Source organism: Halichoerus grypus, chromosome 6 (genome assembly GCF_964656455.1).
Source record: "Halichoerus grypus chromosome 6, mHalGry1.hap1.1, whole genome shotgun sequence".
NCBI lineage: Eukaryota > Metazoa > Chordata > Mammalia > Carnivora > Phocidae > Halichoerus > Halichoerus grypus.
This window is the reverse complement of record NC_135717.1, coordinates 129980683-130007988: the sequence shown is the minus strand read 5'-3', so window position 1 is coordinate 130007988 and position 27306 is coordinate 129980683. Positions and strand designations below refer to the sequence as shown.

The 27306-nt window shown below is 37.8% G+C and overlaps 1 protein-coding gene and 1 pseudogene across 7 annotated transcripts in view; one reads left to right on the top strand and one right to left on the bottom strand.

Annotated features, from left to right (window-relative positions):
• The window catches only part of GRIP1 (glutamate receptor interacting protein 1), a 660303-nt gene that overhangs the window by 488892 nt on the left and 144105 nt on the right, over positions 1-27306 (top strand). For all 7 annotated transcript variants that reach the window (XM_078076240.1, XM_078076238.1, XM_078076241.1 and 4 more), the window contains 3 exons: positions 14899-15034; positions 17309-17454; positions 24925-25008. In XM_078076240.1, the coding sequence (XP_077932366.1) occupies positions 14899-15034; positions 17309-17454; positions 24925-25008 (366 nt within the window). The remainder of the gene's footprint in view (positions 1-14898; positions 15035-17308; positions 17455-24924; positions 25009-27306) is intronic.
• LOC118527138 (U4 spliceosomal RNA) lies at positions 7213-7282 on the bottom strand (annotated as a pseudogene).

Here is a 27306-nt window from a genome sequence, read left to right as displayed (position 1 = left end):
TTATAAGATGGAAATGATAGTAATACCACAAGTAAATCACCTAAAGGATGAACTTAAACCTCTAACTACACATCTATAGGCTGCAGGAGACTTTCCCAGGACCACAGGTTGAACTGTTACTCTTCAGGCTCCCGGGCCATGCTGTGGACCAAATACACTTAATTGAAATTATTAGTATAAACATCTGTCCCTTAGACATGTAGAATGTGAGCTGCAAAAGGTAGAGGCAGTGATTATTGGTCGTTGAAATGCTAGAGCTCAAAAATATTTTTGAACCAAAATGGTCCACAGGTAGCTATAAGAATGCAGTTAACTTCTCTAGGAAACCATTGAAGATCAAAATAATTTCAAAATTAGCTGTGCCAATTGTTTAAGATTAACTTGTAGAATCTAGTTTTCAATTGTGTCAACAACTTTGAAAATGTGATTATAACCACCTACAAGTGAAAAGTCACAGATGGAGAGTTTTCCCAAAGAAAAATTGTCTGGGGCTCTTAAGACAAGTGTAATCACTGGATTCTCTGCATAGTGCCTTTTGCTGGTCTTTACGGATTTTCAGATATAAATATCTAGCACACAGGCCATCCTGTTCAGGAAGAGGGGAAGTTTCACTGAGGTGAGTCACTTCCTGTTTCTGATATCTTGGATATGGTTTCATTTTGATTATTAAATGACCACATAGGAACATATGAATGATAGGTTTGGACATTATTTGCTATTTCATGACCCCTACCTGATATGTGAACAGATTATAAAATATCAGCCTAGCAGCAGATGTTCTTTGATTTTCACATTGCTCAAATCTGATGTGACTTAAGATCCTCATGGTTTCTTAAGTACAGGGATCTGGTCAAGAGTGCCCATGAATTCCCCTGAAATTATATACAAAACTCTGGGGAGGGAGCCCTTGGCTATCACTAGATTCTCAAAGGAATATATGACTCAACAAAAGGTTAAATACCACTGCTAATTGTTTTGTCTTCTATTCATAACAATCAAAAACAGTAGAAGATTGGTAATCTGCATACCTGGAATATTTTAAGATCCTAGTAATAATAATAATAATAATAATAATAATACTATGACTAACATTTATATTGAATACTTAATATGTGGAAGGTGCTATAATAAATACAATAATAATTAATATATATTAATGTAATAAATATATATTATATCATGTGCCACAATATGTGGCATATTGTGCTATAATAAATATAATAATTAATATATATTAATATAATAAATATACATTATACCATGTGCCACATACTATATATGTGGTAGGTACTATAATAAGGTAATTTAATAAATTCCTTACAAGAATTTTATCAGTTAATTTTCATAAGACACTAAGGGTAGGTACTCTTATTACCCCTATTTTGGAGATAAGGAAACTAAGACCCAGAAAAATTAAATAATTTGTTAATAAGTTGTGACACTGGAAAACTTAATACCAAATTTTGACAATTAAATCATTGTTTTTGCCCACAGTGAATATCATTCTCAATGGGGAAAAACTGAGAGCTTTTCCCCTAAGGTCAGGAACATGGCAGGGATGTCCACTATCACCCCTGCTATTCAACATAGTATTAGAAGTCCTAGCCTCAGCAATCAGACAACAAAAAGAAGTAAAAGGGATCCGAATCAGCAAAGAAGAAGTCAAACTCTCTCTCTTCGCAGATGATATGATACTTTATGTGGAAAACCCAAAAGACTCCACCCCAAAACTGCTAGAACTCATACAGGAATTCAGTAAAGTAGCAGGATATAAAATCAATGCACAGAAATCAGTCGCATTTCTGTACACCAACAACAAGACAGAAGAAAGAGAAATTAAGGAGTCGATCCCATTTACAATTGCACCCAAAACCATAAGATACCTAGGAATAAATCTAACAAAGAGGCGAAGAATCTGTACTCAGAAAACTATAGAAGACTCATGAAAGAAATTGAGGAAGACACAAAGAAATGGAAGAACGTTCCATGTTCATGGATTGGAAGAATAAATATTGTGAAAATGTCTATGCTACCTAGAGCAATCTACACATTTAATGCAATCCCTATCAAAATACCATCAACTTTTTTCAAAGAAATGGAACAAATAATCCTAAAATTTGTATGGAACCAGAAAAGACCCCGAATAGCTGGAGGAATGTTGAAAAAGAAAAGCAAAGCTGGCGGCATCACAATTCTGGACTTCAAGCTCTATTACAAAGCTGTAATCATCAAGACAGTATGGTACTGGCACAAAAACAGACACATAGATCAATGGAACAGAATAGAGAGCCCAGAAATGCACCCTCAACTCTATGGACAGCTAATCTTCGACAAAGCAGGAAAGAATGTCCAATGGTAAAAAGACAGTCTCTTCAACAAATGGTGTTGGGAAAATTGGACAGCCACATGCAGAAGAATGAAACTGGACCATTTCCTTACACCACACACAAAAATAGACTCAAAATGGATGAAAGACCTAAATGTGAGACAGGAATCCATCAAAATCCTTGAGGAGAACACAGGCAGCAACCTCTTCGACCTCAGCTGCAGCAACTTCTTCCTAGAAACATCACCAAAGGCAAGGGAAGCAAGGGCAAAAATGAACTATTGGGACTTCATCAAGATAAAAAGCTTTTGCACAGCAAAGGAAACAGTCAACAAAACCAAAAGACAACAGACAGAATGGGAGAAGATATTTGCAAATGACATATCAGATAAAGGGCTAGTATTCAAAATCTATAAAGACCTTATCAAACTCAACACCCAAAGAACAACAAATCCAATCAAGAAATGGGCAAAAGACATGAACAGACATTTCTGCAAAGAAGACATCCAAATGTCCAACAGACACACGAAAAAGTGCTCAACATCACTCGGCATCAGGGAAATCAAATCAAAACCTCAATGAGATACCACCTCACACCAGTCAGAATGGCTAAAATTAACAAATCAAGAAACAACAGATGTTGGCGGGGATGCGGAGAAAGGGGAACCCTCCTACACTGTTGGTGGGAATGTGCAACCACTCTGGAAAACAGTATGGAGGTTCCTCAAAAAGTTGAAAATAGAGCTACCCTACGACCCAGCAATTGCACTACTGGGTATTTACCCCAAAGATATAAATGTAGTGATCCAAAGGGGCACATGCACCCCATTGTTTATAGCAGCAATGTCCACAATAGCCAAACTATGGAAAGAGCCAAGATGTCCATCAACAGATGAATGGATAAAGAAGATGTGGTATATATATACAATGGAATATTATGCAGCCATCAAAAAAAATGAAATCTTGCCATTTGCAACAACGTGGATGGAACTAGAGGGTATTATGCTAAGTGAAATAAGTCAATCAGAGAAAGATAAGTATCATATGATCTCACTGATATGAGGATTTTGAGAAACAAGATAGAGGATCATAGGGGAAGGGAGGGAAAAATGAAACAAGATGAAACCAGAGAGGGAGACAAACCAAAAGAGACTCTTACTCTCAGGAAACAAACTGAAGGTTGCTGGAGTGGAGAGGGGTGGGAGGGATGGGGTGGCTGGGTGATAAACATTGGGGAGTGTATGTACTATGGTGAGCGCTATGAATTGTGTTAAGACTGATGAATCACAGACCTGTACTCCTGAAATAAATAATACATTATATGTTAATAAAATTTTTTTTAAATCATTGTTTTTGAAAAAGTGGGAAACTGAAAGAATTCTAGTTTTGCCATGTTTTAAAATCAGTGATACTTTTTCTCGATGCTTTAAGAGACATACCGTATCTGAATCAGCACTAGAATCCACATCTCAGCTTTATCTATTTTTAAATTCTGATCTATTTATCACATACTTTCAGGGGGCTCAGGTTTTTATATTCGGTACTGCATATTTATGTATTCCCTTTCTCTTGAGGTGCTCTAAGAAACATATGGATATTAATCCAGCCATCCCTATCACTGTGTAAGATAAATACCAATCATAATTTTGTTTCACATGAATATTTGTGCTGGGTAATATTTATGTGCTGTACATCCCTGCCACTAATCTAACTTACGCTCAGATTCCCAGGGGATGAGAGAAGTTCAGGTACATCCTTCATGTCACTACACAAAGGTGGAAAGTGCCAGAAGACCTTTCTCTGCAGGTCTGGGTGGCAAGAACTGAGACTGAAAATACAGCCATTCATCACAGAAACCCAGCTTTGATCCCAGCAGCTTTGCTGAACCAGGGGTTGTTAGGAGGAACTTGAAATGAGTATTGGAAAAAGCATCTGCTTATTTCCTGAGGGGGATAAACTTCCTAGTGGCACCACTAAAAGTAATATACAGATAAAACTGTAATGTAAGCAATAATATTCTCTCCAAAAGTAATACACAGATCCAGCTATAGTATTCTGGTGTGGGCCTCAGTCCCCCTCACTAAAGAAATGGTAAAAATAATAATAATGATGATGATCAACCAAGTAAGCTTAGGGAAATAACCCCGTCTACTGCTATTCAAATTCTGCTCCTTTATCATTTTTGCTTCTGCACCATCCAACAGTAATTCTGTTTGCTGCAAGCCAATGCTCATCGCCTAGTTGTAATTCCCTCTGTTGGGACTGATGTGCTCATTCATTCAGCAGTTACCAGGAATACCTACTAATATGCCAGGTACCATTCTAGGCACTAGAGATGCAGAGGGGGGAGAAAACACTATCACTAGGGTTGGGAAATTTGTGACTTATACTGTAGAGTTTTCAATAGTATTTCCATTTCACTGTTTATGGTATCTTTTTAAAAATCTATGTAGTTAATGGAACTTCAAGAAGTAAAGAGTTTCACCAATGCTTATTTTGCTGTATGTGCCTATGGTGGTTGCTTTTAAAATGTACTTTCTCTTTTTATGTTATGGCTATAGGGTGAGGGTCTTACAGACCACTCACTTTGTTTAAGGTATGATGAAAACTATCCTAGCACTAGGTTTCTCCTCTGGTATTTAAATCACATTTTGCTTCTCTCTATATGATATTATATCATGTGACTGCCCCCTCTCCACTGAGGCACAACAACACAAACTTACTCTCATTTTCCAGATTCCCTTTCTTAGTGACAGACATCAGTATCCCCCAATCAAACGAATTTGAATCTTTGAGGTCTTCTTGCCCCTCACAGTTCCTCACTCCCCACACACTGATTTGTCTCTAACTCAGGGCAGTTCTTCCTCAATACATCTGGAATCCATATCATCCATATAGCTATTGATGGATTTCAGTCTCTCACATGTTGCCCACCTGTCCCTAAAAACCCACCCTACCCTTATTGCTTTGGCATCTGTCTACATTCTAGTTCTTAGCCTCCCTTACAGTTAGGTGTGGACATGGAATGAGTTCTTGCCATTGGAATGTGAACGGAAGCAGGCCAGTGTGGCTTTTAAGAAAATTCTTTTTCCCCTTCCCCCAGGTGAATGAAGACAGGTTAAAGTCTTAGGGCAAAAGTTTCCAAACTTTCTCAGTAATTTTTTTACAGGAGCTCTAGGTCAAATGAAATATCAATAGTTCCATTTATTAAGTAGCTAACTCCAAACAACATAGTACATATTGTATCCTAACCACTTACTAGCAATTTGAAAAAAAATAATAACATATAAATTGAAAGAATCAGAAGTACTTAGTAATGGTATGTGTGTGTTTGTTGGGCACTGCACAACTTTCTCAAACTTTCAAATCAAATTAAACATTGACAGCCTTATTTCCTGTTCCACATTTATTTTCACATGGAACTCCCTTTTGGTAAAACTCAAAACTGAACTTTGGAAGGATAGGACATCAACAAAAGCAATGTAGTATTATCCAATGTTGAGCAAAACTACTTCCAGCTAGTAGGTGGCGTTGTGTCCAAAAGATATCAAGAATGGCTCTATGTTCCTCAAAAATTTAAAATAGTCCATGGTGGTCCCATGAGTTCATTAGGGAACTTCGAGGCATCTTAGTGCATAGTTTAGAAACCAGAGCCCTAGAAGATGACAGAGTCATAAAATGGAACAAAGCATAGATTCCTGAACCATTATGTGGAGAAGAGCTGGATGCTGATCAGGAACACTCACCTTGGAGTTGTATATGAGCAGAATAAACTGTTGTGGTTGAGCAAATTATTCATTTTTTTATTTGTTGTCACAACAAAGTCTATCTTCTATTATTTTACTGCAGCGGCTTGTAATGGTTCTCCTTGACCCAAATCTAATAAGTTTCTCCCCAACACTTCATGCCATCATTACCAAGTCCACTGCTTTACACTAATAACAAGCTTACCTTTCCTAAAACTTAAATCTGAGTACTTCCTTTGTTTGCTTCCCAGTCTGTTTTCTACCAACCTTTCCTCATGCACCAAACTCTAAATCAACATCTCTCTTTCTTGACTACATGTTAGAATCACCTGGAGAGCTTTAAAAAAATACCTATGCCCAGTTCCCCACCTGCAAGGATTTTCATCTAATTGAAATGGACCAATTCCTTGAAAAGCACAAACTACCACAACTCACCACAATGTGACATAGTTAATGTATATAGTCCTGTAACTATTAAGGAAATTGAATTTGTGATTTAAAATCTCCAAAAGAAAAAAAGTTCAGATTCAAATGGCTTCATTGAAAAATTACATCAAATGTTTAAAAAGAATAAACACCAATTCTGTATAATCTCTTCCAGAAAATAGAAAAGGAAGGAATGTATTCTCCAATTCATGTTATGAAGCTAGTATTATTACCCTGATACCAAAACCAAAGATAGTACAAAAAGAAACTGCACACTATATCCCTCATGAATATAGATGCAAAGAAAATCCTTACCAAAATTAATATTTTGGTAAGGACTTGTTATGTAGCAATAGAATCCATCAATGTATAAAAATAATTATATATAATGAACAAGTGGGATTTATTTCACGGTTGCAAGATTGGTTTAATATTAGAAAACCAGTGTAAGCCACTACATTATCACTTGAAAGAAGAAAAATCACATAATCACATCAACTAATCAATGCAAAAAATTTGACAATATTCATACTCATCATGATAAAAACTCACAGAAAAATAGAAATAGAGGGGAACTTCCTCATCTTCATGAAGAGTATCTACAAAAACCTACAGCTAACACAATACTTAATGATGAAACACTTAATGTCTTTCCCCTAAGATAGGGAAGAAGGCAAGAATACCCACTCTCACCACTCATTCAACATTGTGCTGGAATTTCAATTAGCAATAATCGCGCCTCGGATAAACCTCATTGGCTACGATACTGCCACTGCGCAAAGCTGTGTGCTGGAATTTCTAACTCATGCTTTAGGCTAGGAAGGAAAACAAAAGGCATACAGATTGGAAACAAATTCTTTTTTGCTGATGACATGTTGGTCTACATAGAAAACTCTAAGGAATCCACAAAAAACAAAACAAAAACAAAACAACAAAACAAAACCTCCTTGAACTATTAAGTGAGTTCAGCAAGGCCACAAGATACAAAATAAATATACAAAAATCAATTGTATATGTATATACTAGCAATGAATGTATGTACATCAAAATTAATAACATAATAGCCCAGTGATGGGTATCAAGGAGGGCACGTACTGCATGGAGCACTGGGTGTTATACGAAAACAATGAATCATGGAACACTACATCAAAACTAATGATGTATGGTGACTAACATAACATAATAAAATTAAACTGAATTTAAAAAATAGTTAATAACATAATACCATTTGCAGTTGTTTCCCCCAAAATGAAATATTTAGGTGTAAAACTAATAAAGCATGTATAGGACTTGTATGCTGAAAACTACATGGTGCTGATGAATGAATCAAAGAAGGTCTGTGTAACTGGAGAAACATAACATGTTCATGGATTTGAAGACTCAACATAGTAAAGATGTCTATTCTTTCCAAATTGGCATACAGTCTTAATGCAGGTCCTATAAAAATCCCAGGAAAAGCTTTTGTAGATAAAGACAATAATATTCCAAAATTTATATGGAAAGGCAAAGAATAATTGAAATAATTTTTAAAAAAAACAATAAAGAGGGAGGAATGAGCCCACCCAATGTCAAGACTTGTTATGTAGATACAGTAATAAGAACTGTGTGGTATCTGTGGAGGGATAAATACATCAGTGGAACAAAATAAAGAATAAATAATCTGGAAATTGACAAACATAGTGCATATTGTATCCTAACCACTTACTAGCAATTCGAAAAAAATAATAATAAAATAACACATATAAATTGAAAGAATCAGAAGTACTTAGAAATGGTATATAAAATAAATGATTTTTGAAAAGGTGCAAAAGCAATTCATGGAGAAAAGATAGCTTATTCAACAAATGGTATTGGAGCAATTGGTCATCTATAGACCTTTGCCCTCAAAAAATATATGAATTTTTTACTAAGTCTTACACATTATATAAAATTTAACTCAAAATGGATCATGGACTTAAATGTAAACCATAATATAGAACTTTAGAAACTAGAGAAGAAAGTTAAGAGAAAATTTTCAGAATCTAGGGCTCAGAGTTCTTAGACTTGACAACAGCATGACCCATAAAAGGAAAAATTGACTAGTTAGACTTCATCAAAATTAAAAATATTTGCTCTGCAGAAGAGCTTGTTAAAAGAATGAAAAGAAAATCTACAGACTGGGAGAAAATATTTGCAAACGTCATAATCAACAAGGGATTAGTATCTCAAATATATAAGCTGTTTTCAAAACTCAATAGTGAAAAAGCTTGCAAGCTAAAGAAAATAGGCAAAAGACATAAAGAGACATTTCACCAAAGAGGATACGCAGATGGCAAATAAGTACACACAAAAAAAATGTTCAACATTTCCCATTAGGGAAATGACTCAAGTTATGCAAAAATTAAAACCATAATTAGATATTACTAACATACCTATCAGTATGGCTAACATCAAGTACTGGACAGGATGTAGAAAAACTAAATCATTCATACACTGCTGGTGGGGATATAAAATGGTTTGGCTATCTTGGAAAACAATTTATCAATTTATTAGAAAATTAAATATGAGGGGGGGAAATCAGAGGGGGAGATGAACCATGAGAGACTATGGACTCCGGGAAACAAACTGAGGGTTTCAGAGGGGAAAGGGGTGGAGGGATGGGTTAGCCCCGTGATGGGAATATATTGCAATGAGCACTGGGTGTTAATACGCAAATAACGAATCATGGAACACTACATCAAAAACTGATGAAGTACTGTATGGTGACTAACATAACAGAATAAAAATTAATTAATTATTAATTAATTAATTAATTAAAAAAAGAAAAGTAAATATGGAACTATCATATGACCCAGCACTTGTACTCCTGGACAGTTATTCCAGAGAAATGAATAATTATGTTCACACAGAAACCTGTGCATGAATGTTTATAGTAGCTTTATTCATAATAGTCCCAAACAAGAAACAACCAACACATGTTTCAACAGGTAAATGGTTAAGCAGACTGTGGTATATCTATGCCATGGACTACTACTCAGCAATAAAAAGGAACAAACTATTGCTACAGTATAGAAAATTATACGGAATGTAAAAAGTCAACCACAAAGGTTTCACACTGTATGATTCAATTTATTTAACATTCTTTAAATGAGAAAGTTATAAGCATAGAGAATAGGTTAGGGTTTGCCAGGGGTTAAGGAAGGTGTCAGGGGAGGAGAGAAGCAGGTGTGGCTATAAAGGGTAATATGAGGGAATTTGTTATATTGTATCTTGACAGCAACAATGTCAATATCCTGCTTGTGATATTGTATTACAGTTTCGCATGATGTTACCACAGGGGAAAACAAGATAAAGGGTATACAAGATCTCTCTACAATATTTCCTAGAACTGCATGAGAATCTACAATTATCTCAAAATTAAAAGTTTAATTTTAAAAATTCCCCTTAGGGGGTATTCTGATGGTTTGTTCTGGGATGGGCCCCAGGCATTGGTATTTGAAAAGCTCCCAGGTGATTCTAACATGCAGCCGGATTGACAAAGTGCAAATTGAACTGATGGATATCTTCTCCCCAGAACCCATGTAATCACCTACCATTTACTGTTCCTGTGCCTCTAACACTTTCCCTTCTCCATTCGCTGCACTGAGGCTGTCTTCAAGATAGCTCAGGGATAACTCTTCCAAGGAGCCATCCAGGGCACTACTTGTCCAGTCTGATTAAGGGTCCTCCCAGGTTGTACCATGACAGTCCTTTATCTACTTTTATCATAGCCCTTATTACCCTTTGTTATCATCCCTTTTTGTCTCTCTCCCCACTTTCAGCAACTATCGGAATTGTCTGCTCTGTGATTCCCTGTTAATTTAGTCCCTGAATTTTAGAGACCTGCCAAAAATTAGAGTTAACTGTCCTTTTTTTGGTCTAAGCCTAATTATATATATATATATTTTTTTTTGAATAAGCCATGAAGCAAGAATGTCCAGACGCCAGGAGTTTTACAGAACAAAATATGATTCTTATGCCATACCTTTATTTTTGCAAATCAGTATTACAAAACACTAAGATGGTCTAATAATGGGTCCTGAATGCCCTATGTCTGTGCTACTTCCTTTCTTTTTTTCTTTTCTCCCTCCCTCCCTCTCTCTCTCTCTCTTCTTTCTTCCTTCTTTCCTTCCTTTCTTTCTTTCTGTCGTTCTTTCTTTCATTCTTTCTTTCTTTTTCTCCTTTGGTAAAGCCAAGAAGATCCAGACTCTGACCAATGTCTGGAAGGCAGACACAAAGGCTTTGCCAGACTTCCCACTCCAGGCTCATGCTTCCAGTGCATCTGGGGAGATATAATTAGTAGCGTAACATCCAGTCATAACTCCAATACCTCATTCAGGTTGGCATCATGGACAGGCGCTCTATATTCTTTCACAGCATCAAAGGTATACTTTGGGACCACAGTTTTTCACAGAATCTTTGCAAGGATGCATGTTCCATTTTTGCAATAATATTAAATATATCTTGTGTCCAAAAAAATCTTATTGGCATTTTTATTGATATTGTGAACTTCATAGATTAATTTAAGGAGCACCGATATATTTTTGATGTTAGATTATGCTACCCACTAGAATATTAATTCCTAGATGGCAAGGATTTTCTCCGTTTGGTTCAGTTTTATATCTCCGAAGCCTAGAATGATGCCTGGCATATATTAAGTGCTCAATTTTTTATTGAATGAATGAATGCGGTGCTTTTACATTTGTTCTGATCTTATGTGCCTCAGAAGCATTTTTGATGTTTTCTTCATGTAAATTTTGTACATTCTTCATTAAATATTTTCCTAGGACTTTTATTTTTTGGTTATTGTAAATGGCTTTTTTTTTCTTCTATGATAACTTCTCACCAGCTATTTGTTTATAAAGGATATGGTTTTCTGCACATTAATTTTGTAACCATCAATAACCATCAGTAACCATGTTTTTGAATTTTCTTGTTTGCAAGAACTTTTCGTAATTCTCTTGCTTTCACCAGGCATCACTGTTACTTTCCTTAAAGCTTTCTGGAGTTCAGTAATTAAGAGGATTGAATTACAAACCCAAGGAAAACAGCAAACAACTAAATCCCATTCTATCAGTGTGATTCTTGTTGCCTATGTTGAGTGACTACAGATACAGATGTAAACCTGCAATTTATTTGCTAAGATAATTAAATATGGTGATGAAGGAAAACATCTAATCCAGAACCATCTCATTCCTTGCCAGCTGGGCATCACCTGTTCCCTGTGCTGCTTGCTAATTTGGGGATGCTACAGTCTTCTCTACATGGTCCTCTTAATTTGGGGAGGGATGTTTACAATTTAAATCACAAAGAAATTGGCACTACATATCTACTTGCCTAAGTTCCGGTGTTTCACTGCAGAGTTTTATTCAGTAAGCTTTGATAGATAAGTGAACTCATGCAATTGAATGCATCTGTCATAATTTCTCTTTGCCATTAGATCATTATGCAAGCATTAAACACCAAAAAATACATAAAGTGATTGATTCATCTGATGGAGACTGCAGATTAGCAGGAAGTAAACTCCAGAAGCATGTTCTTCCCTCTCCCAACTGCTTCATTTCTCCTGTTCCTTCCAAACACCCATAAAAGATTTAGTCAATCCTTCAGGGTCTAGAGATACTTACTGGCAGTTAACATTCTCGTGATTCAGCGCATTTTCTTGCAACAATATTCTATCTTTACTCCTGAGTTTTGCCTAATTTAGATTCCTCCTTTAGTCTGTTCTGCTCAGCTAATCCTGATCAATAAATACAGACAGATTAGACAGGAGACAGAATTGTGAAATAGATGCTGCATTTGGAACAGCCAGTCTTCACTTTACATTGTAGCCAGGACCATCTGCTGTGTGGCCACCTTACCCCAAACCACACTCTGACATGGTGGTCTGTGACTCATTTACCTCTGTGACTAGGCTGTAAGCATCTGTGACTTTTTTGGTCTTTGAGTTTCACTGTCTGGCTCATAGTAGGCACTCAATAAATGCTTGAATCAATGAATGCACAAATTACTCAATTAACTGGTGCATCAATATTTTCTTTCTTTCATGTTATTAAAACTAGCACTCGGGGAGATATTTGAAACATTTTAAAATAAGAGGGTAATTGACTATTACCAGTTTAAAAAGAAGCCCAGATGGATTAATATTTTAACAAGAACAAATTAAACTAAAGGAATTCAGTTTTTTCTAGATGTCCAAGATTCAGCCAGAAGCCTGGTGTGGACCTGGGTCCCTTCTGGAGAAAACTGCATTGTCCACATCCCATAAGGCTGCACCTATTTTATGCAGGAAACATGTTCTTGAAAACCTGAGTAGGAATGAAGGTCTTATTAGTTAAAACTTATTTCTCCCTTGCCAGTTATTACTCTTTCATCGTTGCTTCTTTGTACATTTCTGATTGACCTTTGAGATGGGCCCTTAAAAAACTATGCTTCCAATTCTTCAAGTAAAGATCTGTGACCAAATGCTTAAATATACAGGATCAATCTATGTATTTAAAGAAAATGCAAAGAATTCTTTTTGGGGGCAAAATCGTTGAGCACATTATGTCTCTATAATGTGAATAGTCATCATCTGTTATGTAATTCTCATTATTTTAATTATTTAACCTAATTTTTAAAGTAATGTATACCTAGCCTGCTGTCAAGAAGAACTTACAGGGGTTGTTTGTTAAGTTGACCTCTTTAAATACCAGTTGGGCCTATTTATGTTTTTATGGGAAATAGAAGGGGTGTTTTATTCTGATTTAAGGGGATACAGGTTAAATGCACACAGTGACAGAATTTTGTTTCAAATGCTTCTGGTAAATGATGGAAAAGGCCCTGTGCTTTTATGCACATGACAAGAATTTTGATCCTTGAATTTCAATCATGATTTGGTCTCTCATACAGAATGTAGTGAATGAAGCTGACATCATTCATACTCATAGACTTTTCCTTGCCTTCTACTTTAAAAAGCAATACTGCTCTCATATGCAGGGTCATGAGTCTGTCATGAAAAAGAGGGTGTTCTGGGGTGCTAAGGTCACATTACCTGGCAATCTTGAAAGCCTTGCCTGGAATGCTATTCAATACGTTGGTGAGGAAATCAGTGGCCTCCCCCCGCCCCCCCGGCCCCGGCTTCCTTCCTGGAATACTCTGTTCTCCTTACTAGATCGAACGAGTGATAATTTCCTTCCCAAACATGATTTGAGTTTTTTCATTGGCTAGTGAAATAGTATACCAGCAGCAACAATTTAAAAACTTTATGGTAAGCATCCATATAGATTTTTGAAATGATAATTAACTCTGTTATGTTTAATTAAGGAAGGGGAAGAGGTGTGCCAATAACCTTTTGGGTTTCTTAACTTTGAAGAAGAAAGGCCATTCTATGAGTGTCTTTGATGTCCTAGAAGATCACAACTCCTGAAATTCATAGTGTGATTCAGGAGGAATTGGTAAACTTGAGTTTCCCCATCCTTACCCAGAAAGTGTGTATGCAGAGGGGGAATAACATAACAGAGAATTTGAAAACAGTGTTTATCCTATTTAACCTCTGGGTAGGTCAATGTTGACTCTACGCATTTTTGCTTCTGAAAGAAAGATATGCTCAAAGTTTTCTCACTTCCTGTTGTGCCTAAAATCAGAAGATCTGGGTTCCCTCTTGGTGTATAGACCTTGTCTGGACAAGATCTATGAGATCTTAAAATTTTGAAAGTAGAGAAAGGGATTTATGGCAGTTACCTGGAGATTCTGAGGACCAACCCCACCTTACCATATTGTGACACATCCTGTAAGAAGTGATGTGAGTTGTTACGTGAAGCCATTGTACTTTGTTTTCTGAAAGACAAAAAACAATAGAGTCAATAATATTTTTCTTCAACCTGTAGAAAGCTCTCTTCTCTTGTGTCTCTTGGCTTATTCAGCTGAAATGTACCAAGAACTTGGAGTTTGCTGCTGCGTGATATATATTATTATTTAAAATTATTCTTGTCGTATTATTACTTAAAACTCTCTTCTAGGCCCTTATCTTACAACTCTCAGTTGTTCCCTTTGGAGTTGCAAGGAGAAAAACCAGGGAAAGTCACTTGAGAATGGCAGAAAACAAAGGGCAAATATCGTCATTTGCATATAAGCCATGTTGGACTCTTCATTGTGAACCTAGAGTGAACTACCCCACTGGTACCCATTTTAATAACCTATAATGGAATATCTGCCTCCGCTTTATCTGCATACACGTCTTTATGAGATACTCTGCAAATGGTGTTGGAGAAGAGGCCACAGATCTTTTCTTCATAAAAGAAAAAGTGGGGAGAGTTTATGGGAAGGAGTCCCTTCACCAGGCACAATGGTATCTCGTGCTTCGACTGTCATTTAATAAGGCAAATGCTTTTCTTTTCACAGAGGAATTCAAGGGCTCCACTGTGGTCGAACTGATGAAGAAGGAGGGCACCACCCTTGGGCTGACGGTATCGGGTGGAATTGACAAGGACGGAAAGCCCAGAGTCTCGAACCTGCGGCAAGGAGGAATTGCTGCTAGGTAACTGCATCTTGGGGAAATGTAGGAAAAGGAACGCAGGAGGGTAATTAATGCAAAAATTGAAGTTCTATCAGAAAAGGTCATGGGGCACCTGGGTGGCTCAGTCGTTAAGCGTCTGCCTTTGGCTCAGGTCATGGTCCCAGGGTCCTGGGATCGAGCCCCACATCGGGCTCCCTGCTCCACGGGAAGCCTGCTTCTCCTTCTCCCACTCCCCCTGCTTGTGTTCCCTCTCTCGCTGTGTCTCTCTCTGTCACATAAATAAATAAAATCTTAAAAAAAAGGTCACTAATAAATAAATGACAGCTGCCATCTGCTGGGCAGGTTTCGGAAGCTTTTCCGGCCTGTGCCGAGTCACCAGGGAGCCACCAGGCCCTCAGAAGACTTTCATTTTAAAATGCCTGTGTGGCTCTCATCCCCCAATATGCTGCTGAGTAGCAGACCGGCTGCCGTCACGGAAATGGAGCAGATGACCCGTATAACGTGCACCCGGGAACCTGCCATGGAGGGACGCAGTGAGCCTAGAGGAATAGGGAGGCCAGCTCCAAGTGTCCGAGTAACAATTCTGCTCATCCCACATCGTCTCTGCTTTTCTACTTGCGAGATCTTCTCTTTCATCAAGACAAAGATGAGGCTTCCAAAAGGATAGAAAGCTCAGCTGAAGAGGTCTCATGGTGTCCTTGTTCTGATGAACAGCACATTGCCCTAGTCGTGGCCAAAGGCAGAATGTCCTGCATGCTGGGTACAGGTGGGCTTGCTTTATAGACGGAGTCACCAAGTACTTCAGATGGGATGGTCAGGTTTCATTACAAGTGAGGTTCATGTGTCTTAAATCCTGGACACCGGTAGTCTTGTCCACATAATCACAAATTAAGTTTTAGAGTTCTTGCTTTATAAAGTATCGTCGAAAAGAGTGATTACTTTGGATGATCAGCCTGTTTGTACAATATTATATAAGCTTCATCCAATTGATTGCTCCATAATCTGAGGTACTGTATATAAAATAGGCTGATGTCAACACAAGCACCTTAATCTCCTTTTTTCAGGAGGAGAGAGACTTCTTTCAACACCCACAGCCTCCTTTATTTTATAACAGTCGTGGCCAATCGGTGATGCTAGGGCTTTGTATGTCTCCAGAACTTTTTCCTATGTAGCCCAGAAGCGAGAGTAAATAGGGGGAAAATGCCATCTTCACTTGTATTGATGCTGTAATTAAAAGTTGTGCTGTGCCGATCACATGATCAATGACCAACTATTCATTGTTTAAGGCACTACCATTTTACAAGTAGTAAACTAAAATAATTACAGATAAGATCCCTGCCCTAAGAGGGCTTATAACTTACTAGAGGAGATGAGTATAAAAAGCGTGAAAAGCTTGGGAACAATAACAGCATTGCAAAATAGTAAAAAGCAACAACGTGACCATTGTCACGGAGCATTAGGTGGTTAAGTTGTCCAGTGAGAGTTAGTAAATCCGAGGGAGGAGGAACAGCATGGACCGCAGGCTGGAGCAGATTAGGGGAGCTCGCCAAAGAGGAATGATTAGAGCTGGACTTATATAAAATAAATGCATTTAGGTGTTTCTGTTTGGGGACGGACTGTCTTTGGTCTCACTGCCTGCTCTTGCCTTAGAAGTAAAGTCTGTCTAAAACCCCCAAAGTAGCCACAGTTCTATTATGGTGTCGGAGAGAGGCGAGAACAGTACTGAAACCCAGTGCTTTCATTGTAATTTGTTCTCTTTCCTTTTTTTTTTTTAATCAGTCCTGCTGTAAGCAATAAATAGCAAAATAAGCTGACCCTTTCTTTAGCCCTCAACAAACTCCCAGGGAAGATCTTGAGAGCTAGGAAAGAGTTAGGGAGGCAGGCAGCAAAATGAGAGAAAATAAAAAGAAAGAAATAGTCCTGGCGTGCCAGGATCTGGATAATCTGCTCCTAGAGAACCAACTCTTTATGGGCAGAGCACAACAACCAAAAAACCTCTTTATCTCGTTTCATGGTGCTCTTTAAAAATAAAAGAGGCAAAGGGTTAGGAAAAAATCAGAGACCATAGCAGATGCAGTAGAGGGCTTTCAAAGTATAGCAGTCAGGAGGAGAGGGATCCGTGAATCTCTCATCCGCCTTCAGCTGTACTCCTACTCCCAGGGTGGGGGGGTGGGGGGGTGGGGGCAGCCACACAGGCCTTTGGGCTTGCGTGCATTTTCACGAAGGGAAAGTGGAAAACCCAGTCAGGCCTGTAGGGAGGACAGGTCTGCTGAAGCGACATTCCCTATTTTGCAGAAGTGATCAGCTGGATGTGGGTGACTACATCAAAGCAGTGAATGGGATCAACCTGGCCAAATTCCGCCACGATGAGATCATCAGCTTGCTAAAGAACGTCGGGGAAAGAGTGGTTCTTGAAGTCGAGTATGAGCTGCCACCAGTCTGTAAGTAATCACAACTCGGGGCAGAACAGCTGGGTCACATTTTTGCCTAAAACAATGGGTTCTCCATTTTTCCCCCTTTTGCCAACATTGTCTCATTACAGGAATGACAGAGCATGGTTTCTTGATATTTAGACATTATTTGAATTGATAAACCTATAGCCCACTCCAGAAGAATTAAAAAGAGCACAGATAACAATAAAATTATATAGGATTTGTGTTCCATTCAGGTGATCTGTGTACATCATATTTGCCACTTAAGCTATTTTCATAAACAGTCAACATATTTACAAGTTCTGTGCATTAATTTCCATCCAGGCTTTGTACTTAGTGACTAGGGTTAGGAAAAGCATGTTTAATGTGTTTCATGTTGATTCTTATATAGTTATGTTAATTTCTGAAGCATGACGATACATTCAAAACGCATTATCCTCAAGTAACAGTAATAGTAATAGAACCACACATTTTCGGAGCTTACTAAATGTCCAGCATTATAAGGAACCTGACTTGCGTGGATACACTTAATCGTCATCATAAGGGAAGTCAGCATAGCAGAGCTGAACCTTGAGGTCTAATAGCCAGGCTCAAATCCCAGCTTCACCCTTAACTAACTGCATGCCTTTGAGAAAGTTACTTAAGCTTTCTGTGTCACAGTTTCCATATCTGGGTAATGGGCATAATATTCATTCCTACCCATAGATCTGTCGTGAGGATTAAACGAGATCGTGTTTGTAAAGCAATGAGAACAGTGGCTGGCACTATAAAATATTTTTATGAGTAATGAATACACAAATCAATCAGCACTATAAGACAGGCATTATTATCATTATTACTCTCATTTTACAGAGGATTAAGTTAATTATCTTTCCCAAATACATAGGCAGCAAAGTCAGGATGTGAACCCAGACTCCCTAACGCCAAAGTCCCTACGCTTATTCATTGTGGTATATACATACACCATGTGTTAGTGCTGTCCTGCATTTAAGCTTTGGTGTTCTAGCACCACCTCTCCTGTTACTAAGCTATTAACATGGACGCTACCCTGAGAAAGCTCTTTGCTTTTCTCTACCAGTGAGAACTCAGGTTGAATTTCTTTTTAAAGATTTTATTCATTTATTTGTTCATTTATTTGACAGAGAGGGAGAGCAGGAGAGCACAGGCAGGGGGATCAGCAGAGGGAGAGGGAGAAGCAGGCTCCCCACTGAGCAGGGAGCCCGATGCGGGGCTCAATCCCAGGACCTTGGGATCACGACCTGAGCCCAAGGCGGTCGCTTAACCCACTGAGCCACCCAGGCATCCCTCAGGTTGAATGTTAATAACTGATAATAACATGTTTGTTCAGCAATGACTTCTTGAGCATTTGCTACAATCCAGCCACCGCTCTGTACATTCTGATGGGGGACGACAGATAACAAAACAAGATCACAACAGAGAAGTAAACTAGATAGTATGAATGCTAGTAGTCATGAATGCCATGGGAAAAGAAAGAGCCAGGAGAGAGATTGGGAGTGCCGGGAGAGGGGTAGGATTGCCGTTTTGAATAGGGTGGTTAGGAACAGCTTCACCAAGAGAGTGACATTAGCCCATGACTTGAAGGAGGTGAGAAAGGCGGTGTGGCTTTCTGGGGGAAGAGGACTGCACAAAGCGGAACAGCCAGCGCTGAGACCAAAGGCAGGGATATACTGGGGCTGTGGTAGAAACATTAAGAAGGGTGGTTTGGCTGGAGCGGAGTGAGCATGAAGAAAAGTAGGAGAGGAGGTTACTCATCCAAGGAGAGGGGGTCAGAAATGTAAAGCATGAGGTATATCTGTAGGCTACTGGAAAGGACCTTAAGTTTTGCTCTGAATGATAGAGGACGGCATTGTATGATTTGCGGCAAAGGAGGTACATGATCTAATTTCTATTTTCAAAGGCTCCCTCTGGCTGCCGTGTTGAGAAGACACTGCAGTGGCCAGGGGAGACGCTGGGAGCCCAGGTGGGGGGCTGTTGCAGTGATCCAGGTGAGAGATGGCCGAGGAGATGGGAAAAAGCAGTTACATTCTTGATCATTTTGAAGGTAGAACCAACAGGATTTCCTGATAGATTTGACGTGGTTTGGGCAGAAATAGAGGGGTCAAGGACCGCCTGAGATATTGAGCCCAAGCAACTAGAAGGATAGGGTTGCCATTAATGGAGGAGGGGGGGTGAATGTGGGCAGAGCTGACTTGTGAGGAGATCAGAAGTTCATTGTTTGAAATGCTACCGTGGAGGTGTCTATTTGATGTACAGAAAGGCAATGTAAAGAAAAGAACTGGAGATGGGGTTAGGAGTTTGGGAGAAAGATCTGAGCTGGAAATGTACATTTAGAGTAATGGGAACATAGAAGGTGTTTGAAGCTTTAGGACCAGATGACAGCACTCGGGGAGTGAGTGTATATGACCAATCATGAGTTCTTAGTCTTAACATAAAATCCAACACTGAAAATTTAATGGTGTTTTTATAACAAAATCCACTGAAGTCTGTGTTCAGAAACCTTGCTATACTATAACATTTTTCATTTTCAGCAAGAGTAGGTAGTAGAATCGAGCACTGAGAGCTTAGACTGTGTCACCGGTTAAATGTCAGTTTTCCCCTTCCTAGCTTTATTATTTAAGTTCTCTGAGCCTTAGGTTTCTCATCTGTAAAATGGCTATATAGATGTAGAACCTTTATAAGAATTCAAGACTATAATCATGTATTTAGATCATCATCATGCACTTAGTAAGCCATAGTGCCTTTAGCCATTTTTACCATTATGATTACAATAAAGTACTGTGTTTTCTTGAACTTAAAAAGAGTCCATTTGTTTTGAAATCACTATCTCAAGCCATCGCCAGGAGTTAAGAGAATCCAGATACCTAGAGCTAATGCTCTTTGATTAACCATTTTTATCCACTGGGGATATAAATATCAATAAAACACAACCTCTTCCTAAAAAGAACTCTTAGAATAGCTGTCCAGGTTGGTAAGGCCAGTAGTAGAGATTTGCCGAGTTAGGGGTTATCTAGAACTAGGGGTTTCAGAGGATTTGAAGGAAGTTCTGCAGGTCCAGTAAGAAAAGGAGCATTTTAGGCAGAGGGTACAGCAAGAAGGTAAGAACATAGCCCAGTACAAGGTTTGAACTACAAACAGACTGGAGTTGCTGAAGCACAAAGGGAGAGAAGACCTGGAGGGGAATAAGGCCAGCGAGGCAAATAGGAACAAAACGGTGGAGGGCCTTGGAAGCCATATTGGTGGAGCTTGGATACTATCAGGTGGGCAATAAGGAGCCTTTAACGGCTTTTAAAGTCAAGGAACATCATCATCATCAGATTTGAGTTTTTAAGAGTTACTATTTTAGGGAGCCAAATGGAGAATAGATAAGAGGCTATAAGCCCAAAGGGTGTTATAATTTTCCAAAAGCAATGTGACATCCTGAATAAATACAGCTTTAATAAAGTTAAAGAGGAAAGAGTAAGCATCAGACATATTCAGGGGTTAAAACCTATCATGACTTGGTGATTATACCAGCTTTTCCTTCCTCATGCATTAAAGCTGATGGGAAAAGGGAAAAAATATTTTTAAAAAACAAAGTGTGAACTTGATGGTAGAAATCAGATAGAAGAGACCTATTCTCCGCGGATTATCTCTGTCTCTATTATGTTTGGATAAATTAATAAGATCTTTGAGTTCAGGGAGGTTGAAGGGATTAATAAGCATCCCCTTCCCTGAGCTCAGACAGGAGCAGGAGCCAGCCGCTGCCGTGAGGCCCTGGGGAGAGAGCTGATTGCCGAGAGATAAGCCGCCCTAGGCGGAGACTGTTAACTCTCTCAAGTATCACTGCAATTTCAAGCTCAGCCACCCCCAGAGTCCAGAAGGAAGTGGAGGAAGGATATGTGTGTGCATATGTCTGTGTGTATGTGATCTGATAGAGAAGAAATGGAACTTGGGCCTTGCGCAAACCACTTACATTATGTAAGATTCAGATTCTTTGTGAAAATGGAATGGTTGACCTACATGAGCTCGGAAGTTCTCTTTGACTTTAAAATTATGTGGTGTTTCGAGACTGTATTTAGAGAGGCTCTTACCAATCCGTATCTTAGGTATTTATGTATTAAATTTGGTCTAGAGCAGTGCCTTCATATTTTTCGGTGACATAACCCCTAAAGGATTTTGGAATATTACATAATCCTCATTCATTTTTTAGTTAGCACCTAACATTCTTTATCATGAGCTTAAAGAGGTGGAGAGTTTCTGGCATAATGTTTATATGTCTTTAAATGGTGTTTCCACTCAGACCTTGGAGTTACATATTTGCTTCATTTATTTTATGGAAAACGTCTGCCACAGCATCTGATTGGCAAAGGCAGTCCTCTCTGTTAAACCATCAGCTAAATCAGACTAGCTTTCTATCAGAAAGAGTCCTTCTTTAATTCAAATAAATGTGTTAAAACATGTCCCTGTGATGGCCTCCTTACTTCTCAATTCCAATCCTAAGAGAGACAGACAGGTGATTGATGATGATGATGACGATGATGGGGATGGGGGAAGCAGTCTCAGGTCTCCTCCATGTAGTTCATTCTGGAATTCAGTCTGAAGGAGCAGAAGCTACCCAGGGAAAGCACTTCCTATGACAGTGGTAGAGGAAAAGCAGGACAAGCCCAACTACCTGAGCACATTTCCAACCTCTCCTTACATCTCTTAACATCCCATTAGCCAAAACAAGTCACATAGAATCCCAACATAATGAGATAATGAGGAGGGAAAGTATCCAACTCCTATTCTGCTATTGAGGTAGAAGTTGGGGAGGCGGGGAGTAGTACATAATTTAGAAAAATCTAATCTACCATAGTAAAATAATACAATTTCACATATGGAAACAAGGGACAACAGTACAACAATTTTTGGATTGAGAAATTCATTTCAACCTAGCCCTTTTGCATACTGGATTTGATTCTTTGGGGAAACCCCTTATTTGGATAGATATGTCCACATATGCAAATATGAAGTAATGAATACAATTCACGGGGCAATATAGGGTGTCCAGTTACTGAATATGAAAACCAAGTCACCAAGATCTAGTCATGCAAATAAAAATTATAAAGACTAAATCTATTTCATTAAGTATATCAAAATGTAGTCAACATTCACATTTAGTTTTGTAAATGATAAACAGCAAGAATGTGGATAATCTAAAGCTGTAGATAATCCTAAATGTCTTTATATTGACTCTAGATTTGATTGTAAGATTTTGTGGTCAGCAAGAGTTAGCTCAAGCAAATTAAAATTACAGTGCATTTCATTCCCAGAACAGACACCCAGCCAACAAGGACAGGTGGCCCAGAATTAGAATTTGGTTGTATATAATTGAAAGTTGATTTAATGATTAAATGAAATAATATTTGTAAACCACTCTGCAGATTTCCTGGCACACAGTAGATGCTCATTAATTATTTCTCCCCATATCTTTTCCTTTCCTTTCTATTTGTTCCAGTAGAACAAAAAGATCATGTTCTTAACCAATTACTTCAGGTGGCTTGTTGGGTCATGGAAATAAGAAAGCATTTGGTTTGAACTCAATTTTTTTTTCATTTAATTAAAACTGTACCTCAACACTTTCAGCTATTTAAAGGTACTGTTCCTAGCTGATTAAAATGAACTGAAATTCCCCTGATAGCAAGAATATGACATTTAATTAAATCAGCAGTATACCAAAACATTTGTTCAGCTGTAGGTTTATGTTGTTTTTCAGCAGATCCAAGTTCATGTTGTGCTTTTATATCCCAGCTGGATGTGTGCAGTTTTGTGAATTTAACTGTGTACTTTTCATAATCATGTTTATTCCTTTGACGATTCAGACTTTCTGATAATTAAAAATAGCTGCAATTAATGCTAAATTAAAATTACTTCCTATCTCTGTAAATGGTAAGAAATGTTCTTTTAAAAGATGCAATTAAATTCTATCTATAGAATCTATCTATACCTGTATCTATTCTATCCATATATTTCTTGTTGATAGTTTTATTTTTTTTTAAGATTTTATTTATTTGACAGAGAAAGCACAAAGCAGAAGGAGAGAGAGGGAGAAGCAGGCTCCCTGCTGAGCAAGGAGCCCGATGTGGGACTCGATCCCAGGACCCTGGGATCATGACCCGGGCTGAAGGCAGCCACTTAACCGACTGAGCCACCCAGGCGTCCCGATAGTTTTATTTTTTAAAAGGTTTATTTATTTGAGGGAGAGAGAGAGTACACATGAGTCAGGGGGTAGGGGGACAGAGGGAGAGAATCTCAAGGAGATTCCAGGCTGAGCACCCAACCCAACATAGGGCTCACTCCCATGACCCATGAGATCATAACCGAGCTGAAACCAAGAGTTGGAGGCCTAACTGACTAACCACCCAAGTGCCCCTCTTGTTGATAGTTTTATGTAATAAACTTTTCAAGATCTAATAGCAATGTAAGAAGTGTGCCATTGATAATAAACACAGCATTAGATAATCAGTTATCATTGTACAAATTCAAGATTAGGATCTAAGACCATCAAATTCTACTGTTTGCAAATTCTTTTTTGTCTCTCTGAGTAAAAACATCCCTGTATCCATAATGATGAAATATTAATTTGTGGAGATTTGTTTTTTTTTTAATTCAGCAATGGTGTACTATATAACCAGAATTACTCACCACTTTCCTGAAAACAATCTCACAGAAGAATTTAGTTACTATACCTTCTTGCAACTCATACCCTGTGTTACACATGTATACTCTGTGTAATATTAATTAGATATATCAACTTGGTCATGCAATTTTATTTTGTGAAATAGAAGCAATAAGCAGACAAACACAACATATGCATGATGCTATCAAATAAAGCTAAGTAAATCTTTATTTTATTAGACAGCAGTAATATTCTGAATGTACATCAGAATTTTTTTTTTGCCCTCCAAGTTTGATTTGGGTTGTCTTTGTTAACTGAGATGCATCATGTCAGAAAATCTATCTGCATCAGCCTAATCTGTTAATGGTAATTTGAGAGTAACGCTTTTTCTTCCTGTACTAGCTGCAAAAATAATATAAATACATTATTTCAAGTTTTACAAAAATCCTACTGTTTTTAGATTTTACAAAGGGGAAATAATTCTATTGATTATATGAAGATTGTATCTCTTACAGAGTTTTAACAATGTGATTATTATGTTCCACTTATAAGCTGGCTACATAAGAAGAAAGAAAGTACCTATGATTTTGATTCCACTTGGGCCTAAGCCTAAATCACTTATGCAGACAACTATTTTATGGTATTTGTATGACATTCCAAGTATTTTTTCTAACCTCGTCTTTGAAAAGAAATTATTGCCCTTTGATTACTCATAAGAATTATTTGCAATAGGGATCTGTAGCGTCTTATGCCACATCAAAAAAATGGGTATGTTCTTATGACTTAAGACTTCTATTTCTCTCTCTCTTCTCTGCATTCAGCTGTTCAAGGACCGAGTGTTATTTTCCGAACAGTGGAGGTCACATTACATAAAGAAGGCAATACCTTCGGTTTTGTAATACGAGGTAGGTGGTAGCTAGAAAATGTGAACCGTCAGATATTCTTGGAGAATTTGTCAATGAAATATTAGGAGTGAACTAGAAAATCATCCAAAAAACAACAACAACAACAAAAACAGATGTTTCTTTTCTTTTTTTTTTTTTTAAGATTTTATTTATTTATTTGACAGAAAGAGACACAGTGAGAGAGGGAACACAAGCAGGGGGAGTGGGAGAGGGAGAAGCAGGCTTCCCGCGGAGCAGGGAGCCCTATGCGGGGCTCGATCCCGGGACCCTGGGATCATGACCTGAGCCGAAGGCAGACACTTAACGACTGAGCCACGCGGGTGCCCACAACAGATGTTTCTAATGCATAAAGTCATCTTATGATATTTGCACCCATTGTTTTAAAAAATAAAGCAATGAGTGGGAATCAAAGTAGAATCCAAATGACCTAGATTTGTTTTCAGCCCATTAATACAGACCAAGAAGTCACCATTTGTATACCTTATCAATTCATTCGTCCTACTGATTTATCACTTTTCAACATGTGTTTTGCTTTCCCTGTATACTTTCCTGTATCTCCGAGTCAAAATGTTGATGACTATGGCTTGATTTGATTTAATACACTAGGTGTAAGCAACCTTGTTTAAATTATTTTCTCCTGAAATACATTTTGTTATTGTAGCTTTCTAAAAATGGATTGAAGATAATCTAATCCCTGGGAACCTACGTGCATCAGCTTAATTTACTTTATTATGGGATGACATTAATAATAAAGATTTCAGGTGACTCCAACTTGTCTATAAAACCATTAATTCTGAGCTGTAATTCTGGCTTTTAATATTTTATTTTTCTTATTAGCGGTTTCACACCTTAAAGACTACAGAAAAACAGCTCATAATTCGTAGTGTGACAATAAAGTTCAATAGGGAACTATGTAGGCATCAAGGAATTTTTTTAACATTTCACATTTCTTGTTTTTCTGTGTTTTTACCTATAATATTTTATACTTCACCAGGGTCAAACTTTTATCCAAATTATTAAAACATTAGTGAAAATTAAGCATCTTAATAAACATACATGCAACAAGGAATAAAAGAAATGTGTTCACTTATATAGTTTTGTCTTAAATGACTAAGCTTTAAACATTAGATTCGATTCCGTGCCAATTATCTAGCAAATCAATCAGAGATTTATTAAGGACATGTCAACATGTCAGCAGAGGGCCAAGTACTGGGGAGTCATAAGACAGCTCCTTATCTGCAGGGAATTACAATCCAGTGAATTTAAGACATAAGTTGATAAAGTACCCAAGTGAGCAGTAGAGAACATGGAAAATGAGGAACTCACTGCATGATTTAGACCAGCAATTTATTACCTTTTTCTGACCAGCTCCTATTTTTAGATGGAGCATTTTACCTTAATCATTTACCTTAACCATTCCCACATTTCTGTGCAAAAAAACTAGATGAATATAATAAAAAGTCAGTATACAAGTAATTTTGGCCCAGAGGATGGTAGATACAAATCTGTTTTTGCAATATAGGTATGATAGAGGGACACACTTGAATTACATGCCTACAAGCCTAATTATTGAAAAGCTGCAGTAAAAAATACTGCTGGTGCAAATATTCATTACTAGTTGCTGTATTAATCAATAACAAATCAAATTGTTAATGAAAGAGCTAAAACAACAGTAATTTATCATTAGGAACAAAAAAAGAATGGAAACATTTGAAATCTACAACCACCTCAAGACAACCGATGATATAATGTCAACAAAACGCCCGTCCCACCATTTGCAGGAATTTAAATATCTGTATGTGTATGCAGAATGAAAGTTTTCTACTATAAGCCTAGAATACTACCTGGTATATCGTAGGTGCTTAATAAATAAATGAATAAATAATTGAATGTTGCCTAGATTTGTGTGGACATAAACTTCTTAACATTAACACTGATTTTAAAACCTTAGTAATAATGAACCAATTTTGGTTTATGAGTACCACATTTTTGTAGGCTTTAAAAACTCCCTTAGTACATTAGTTGAATGTAAAAGTTTGTGCAATTTTGCATAATTTTTCATGAGAATCAAATAAAGCATTTATATTTTTAGATTAGTTTGAGGCCCACCTGAAGAGTCTTCCATGCTCAAAAGGTGGCCCCCACCCCTCCCTTCAGAATCTCGATTAATCACAAAAAGAGTTGCAGAATGAGAAAGTACTGTGGGTTAATGTTATCACGGCAGAGGAGACATCATGGTATCGATGGAATTTGAGCTAAAGTTATTTCAGTGAGAGCACCAGGACTTTTGGGAAGGAG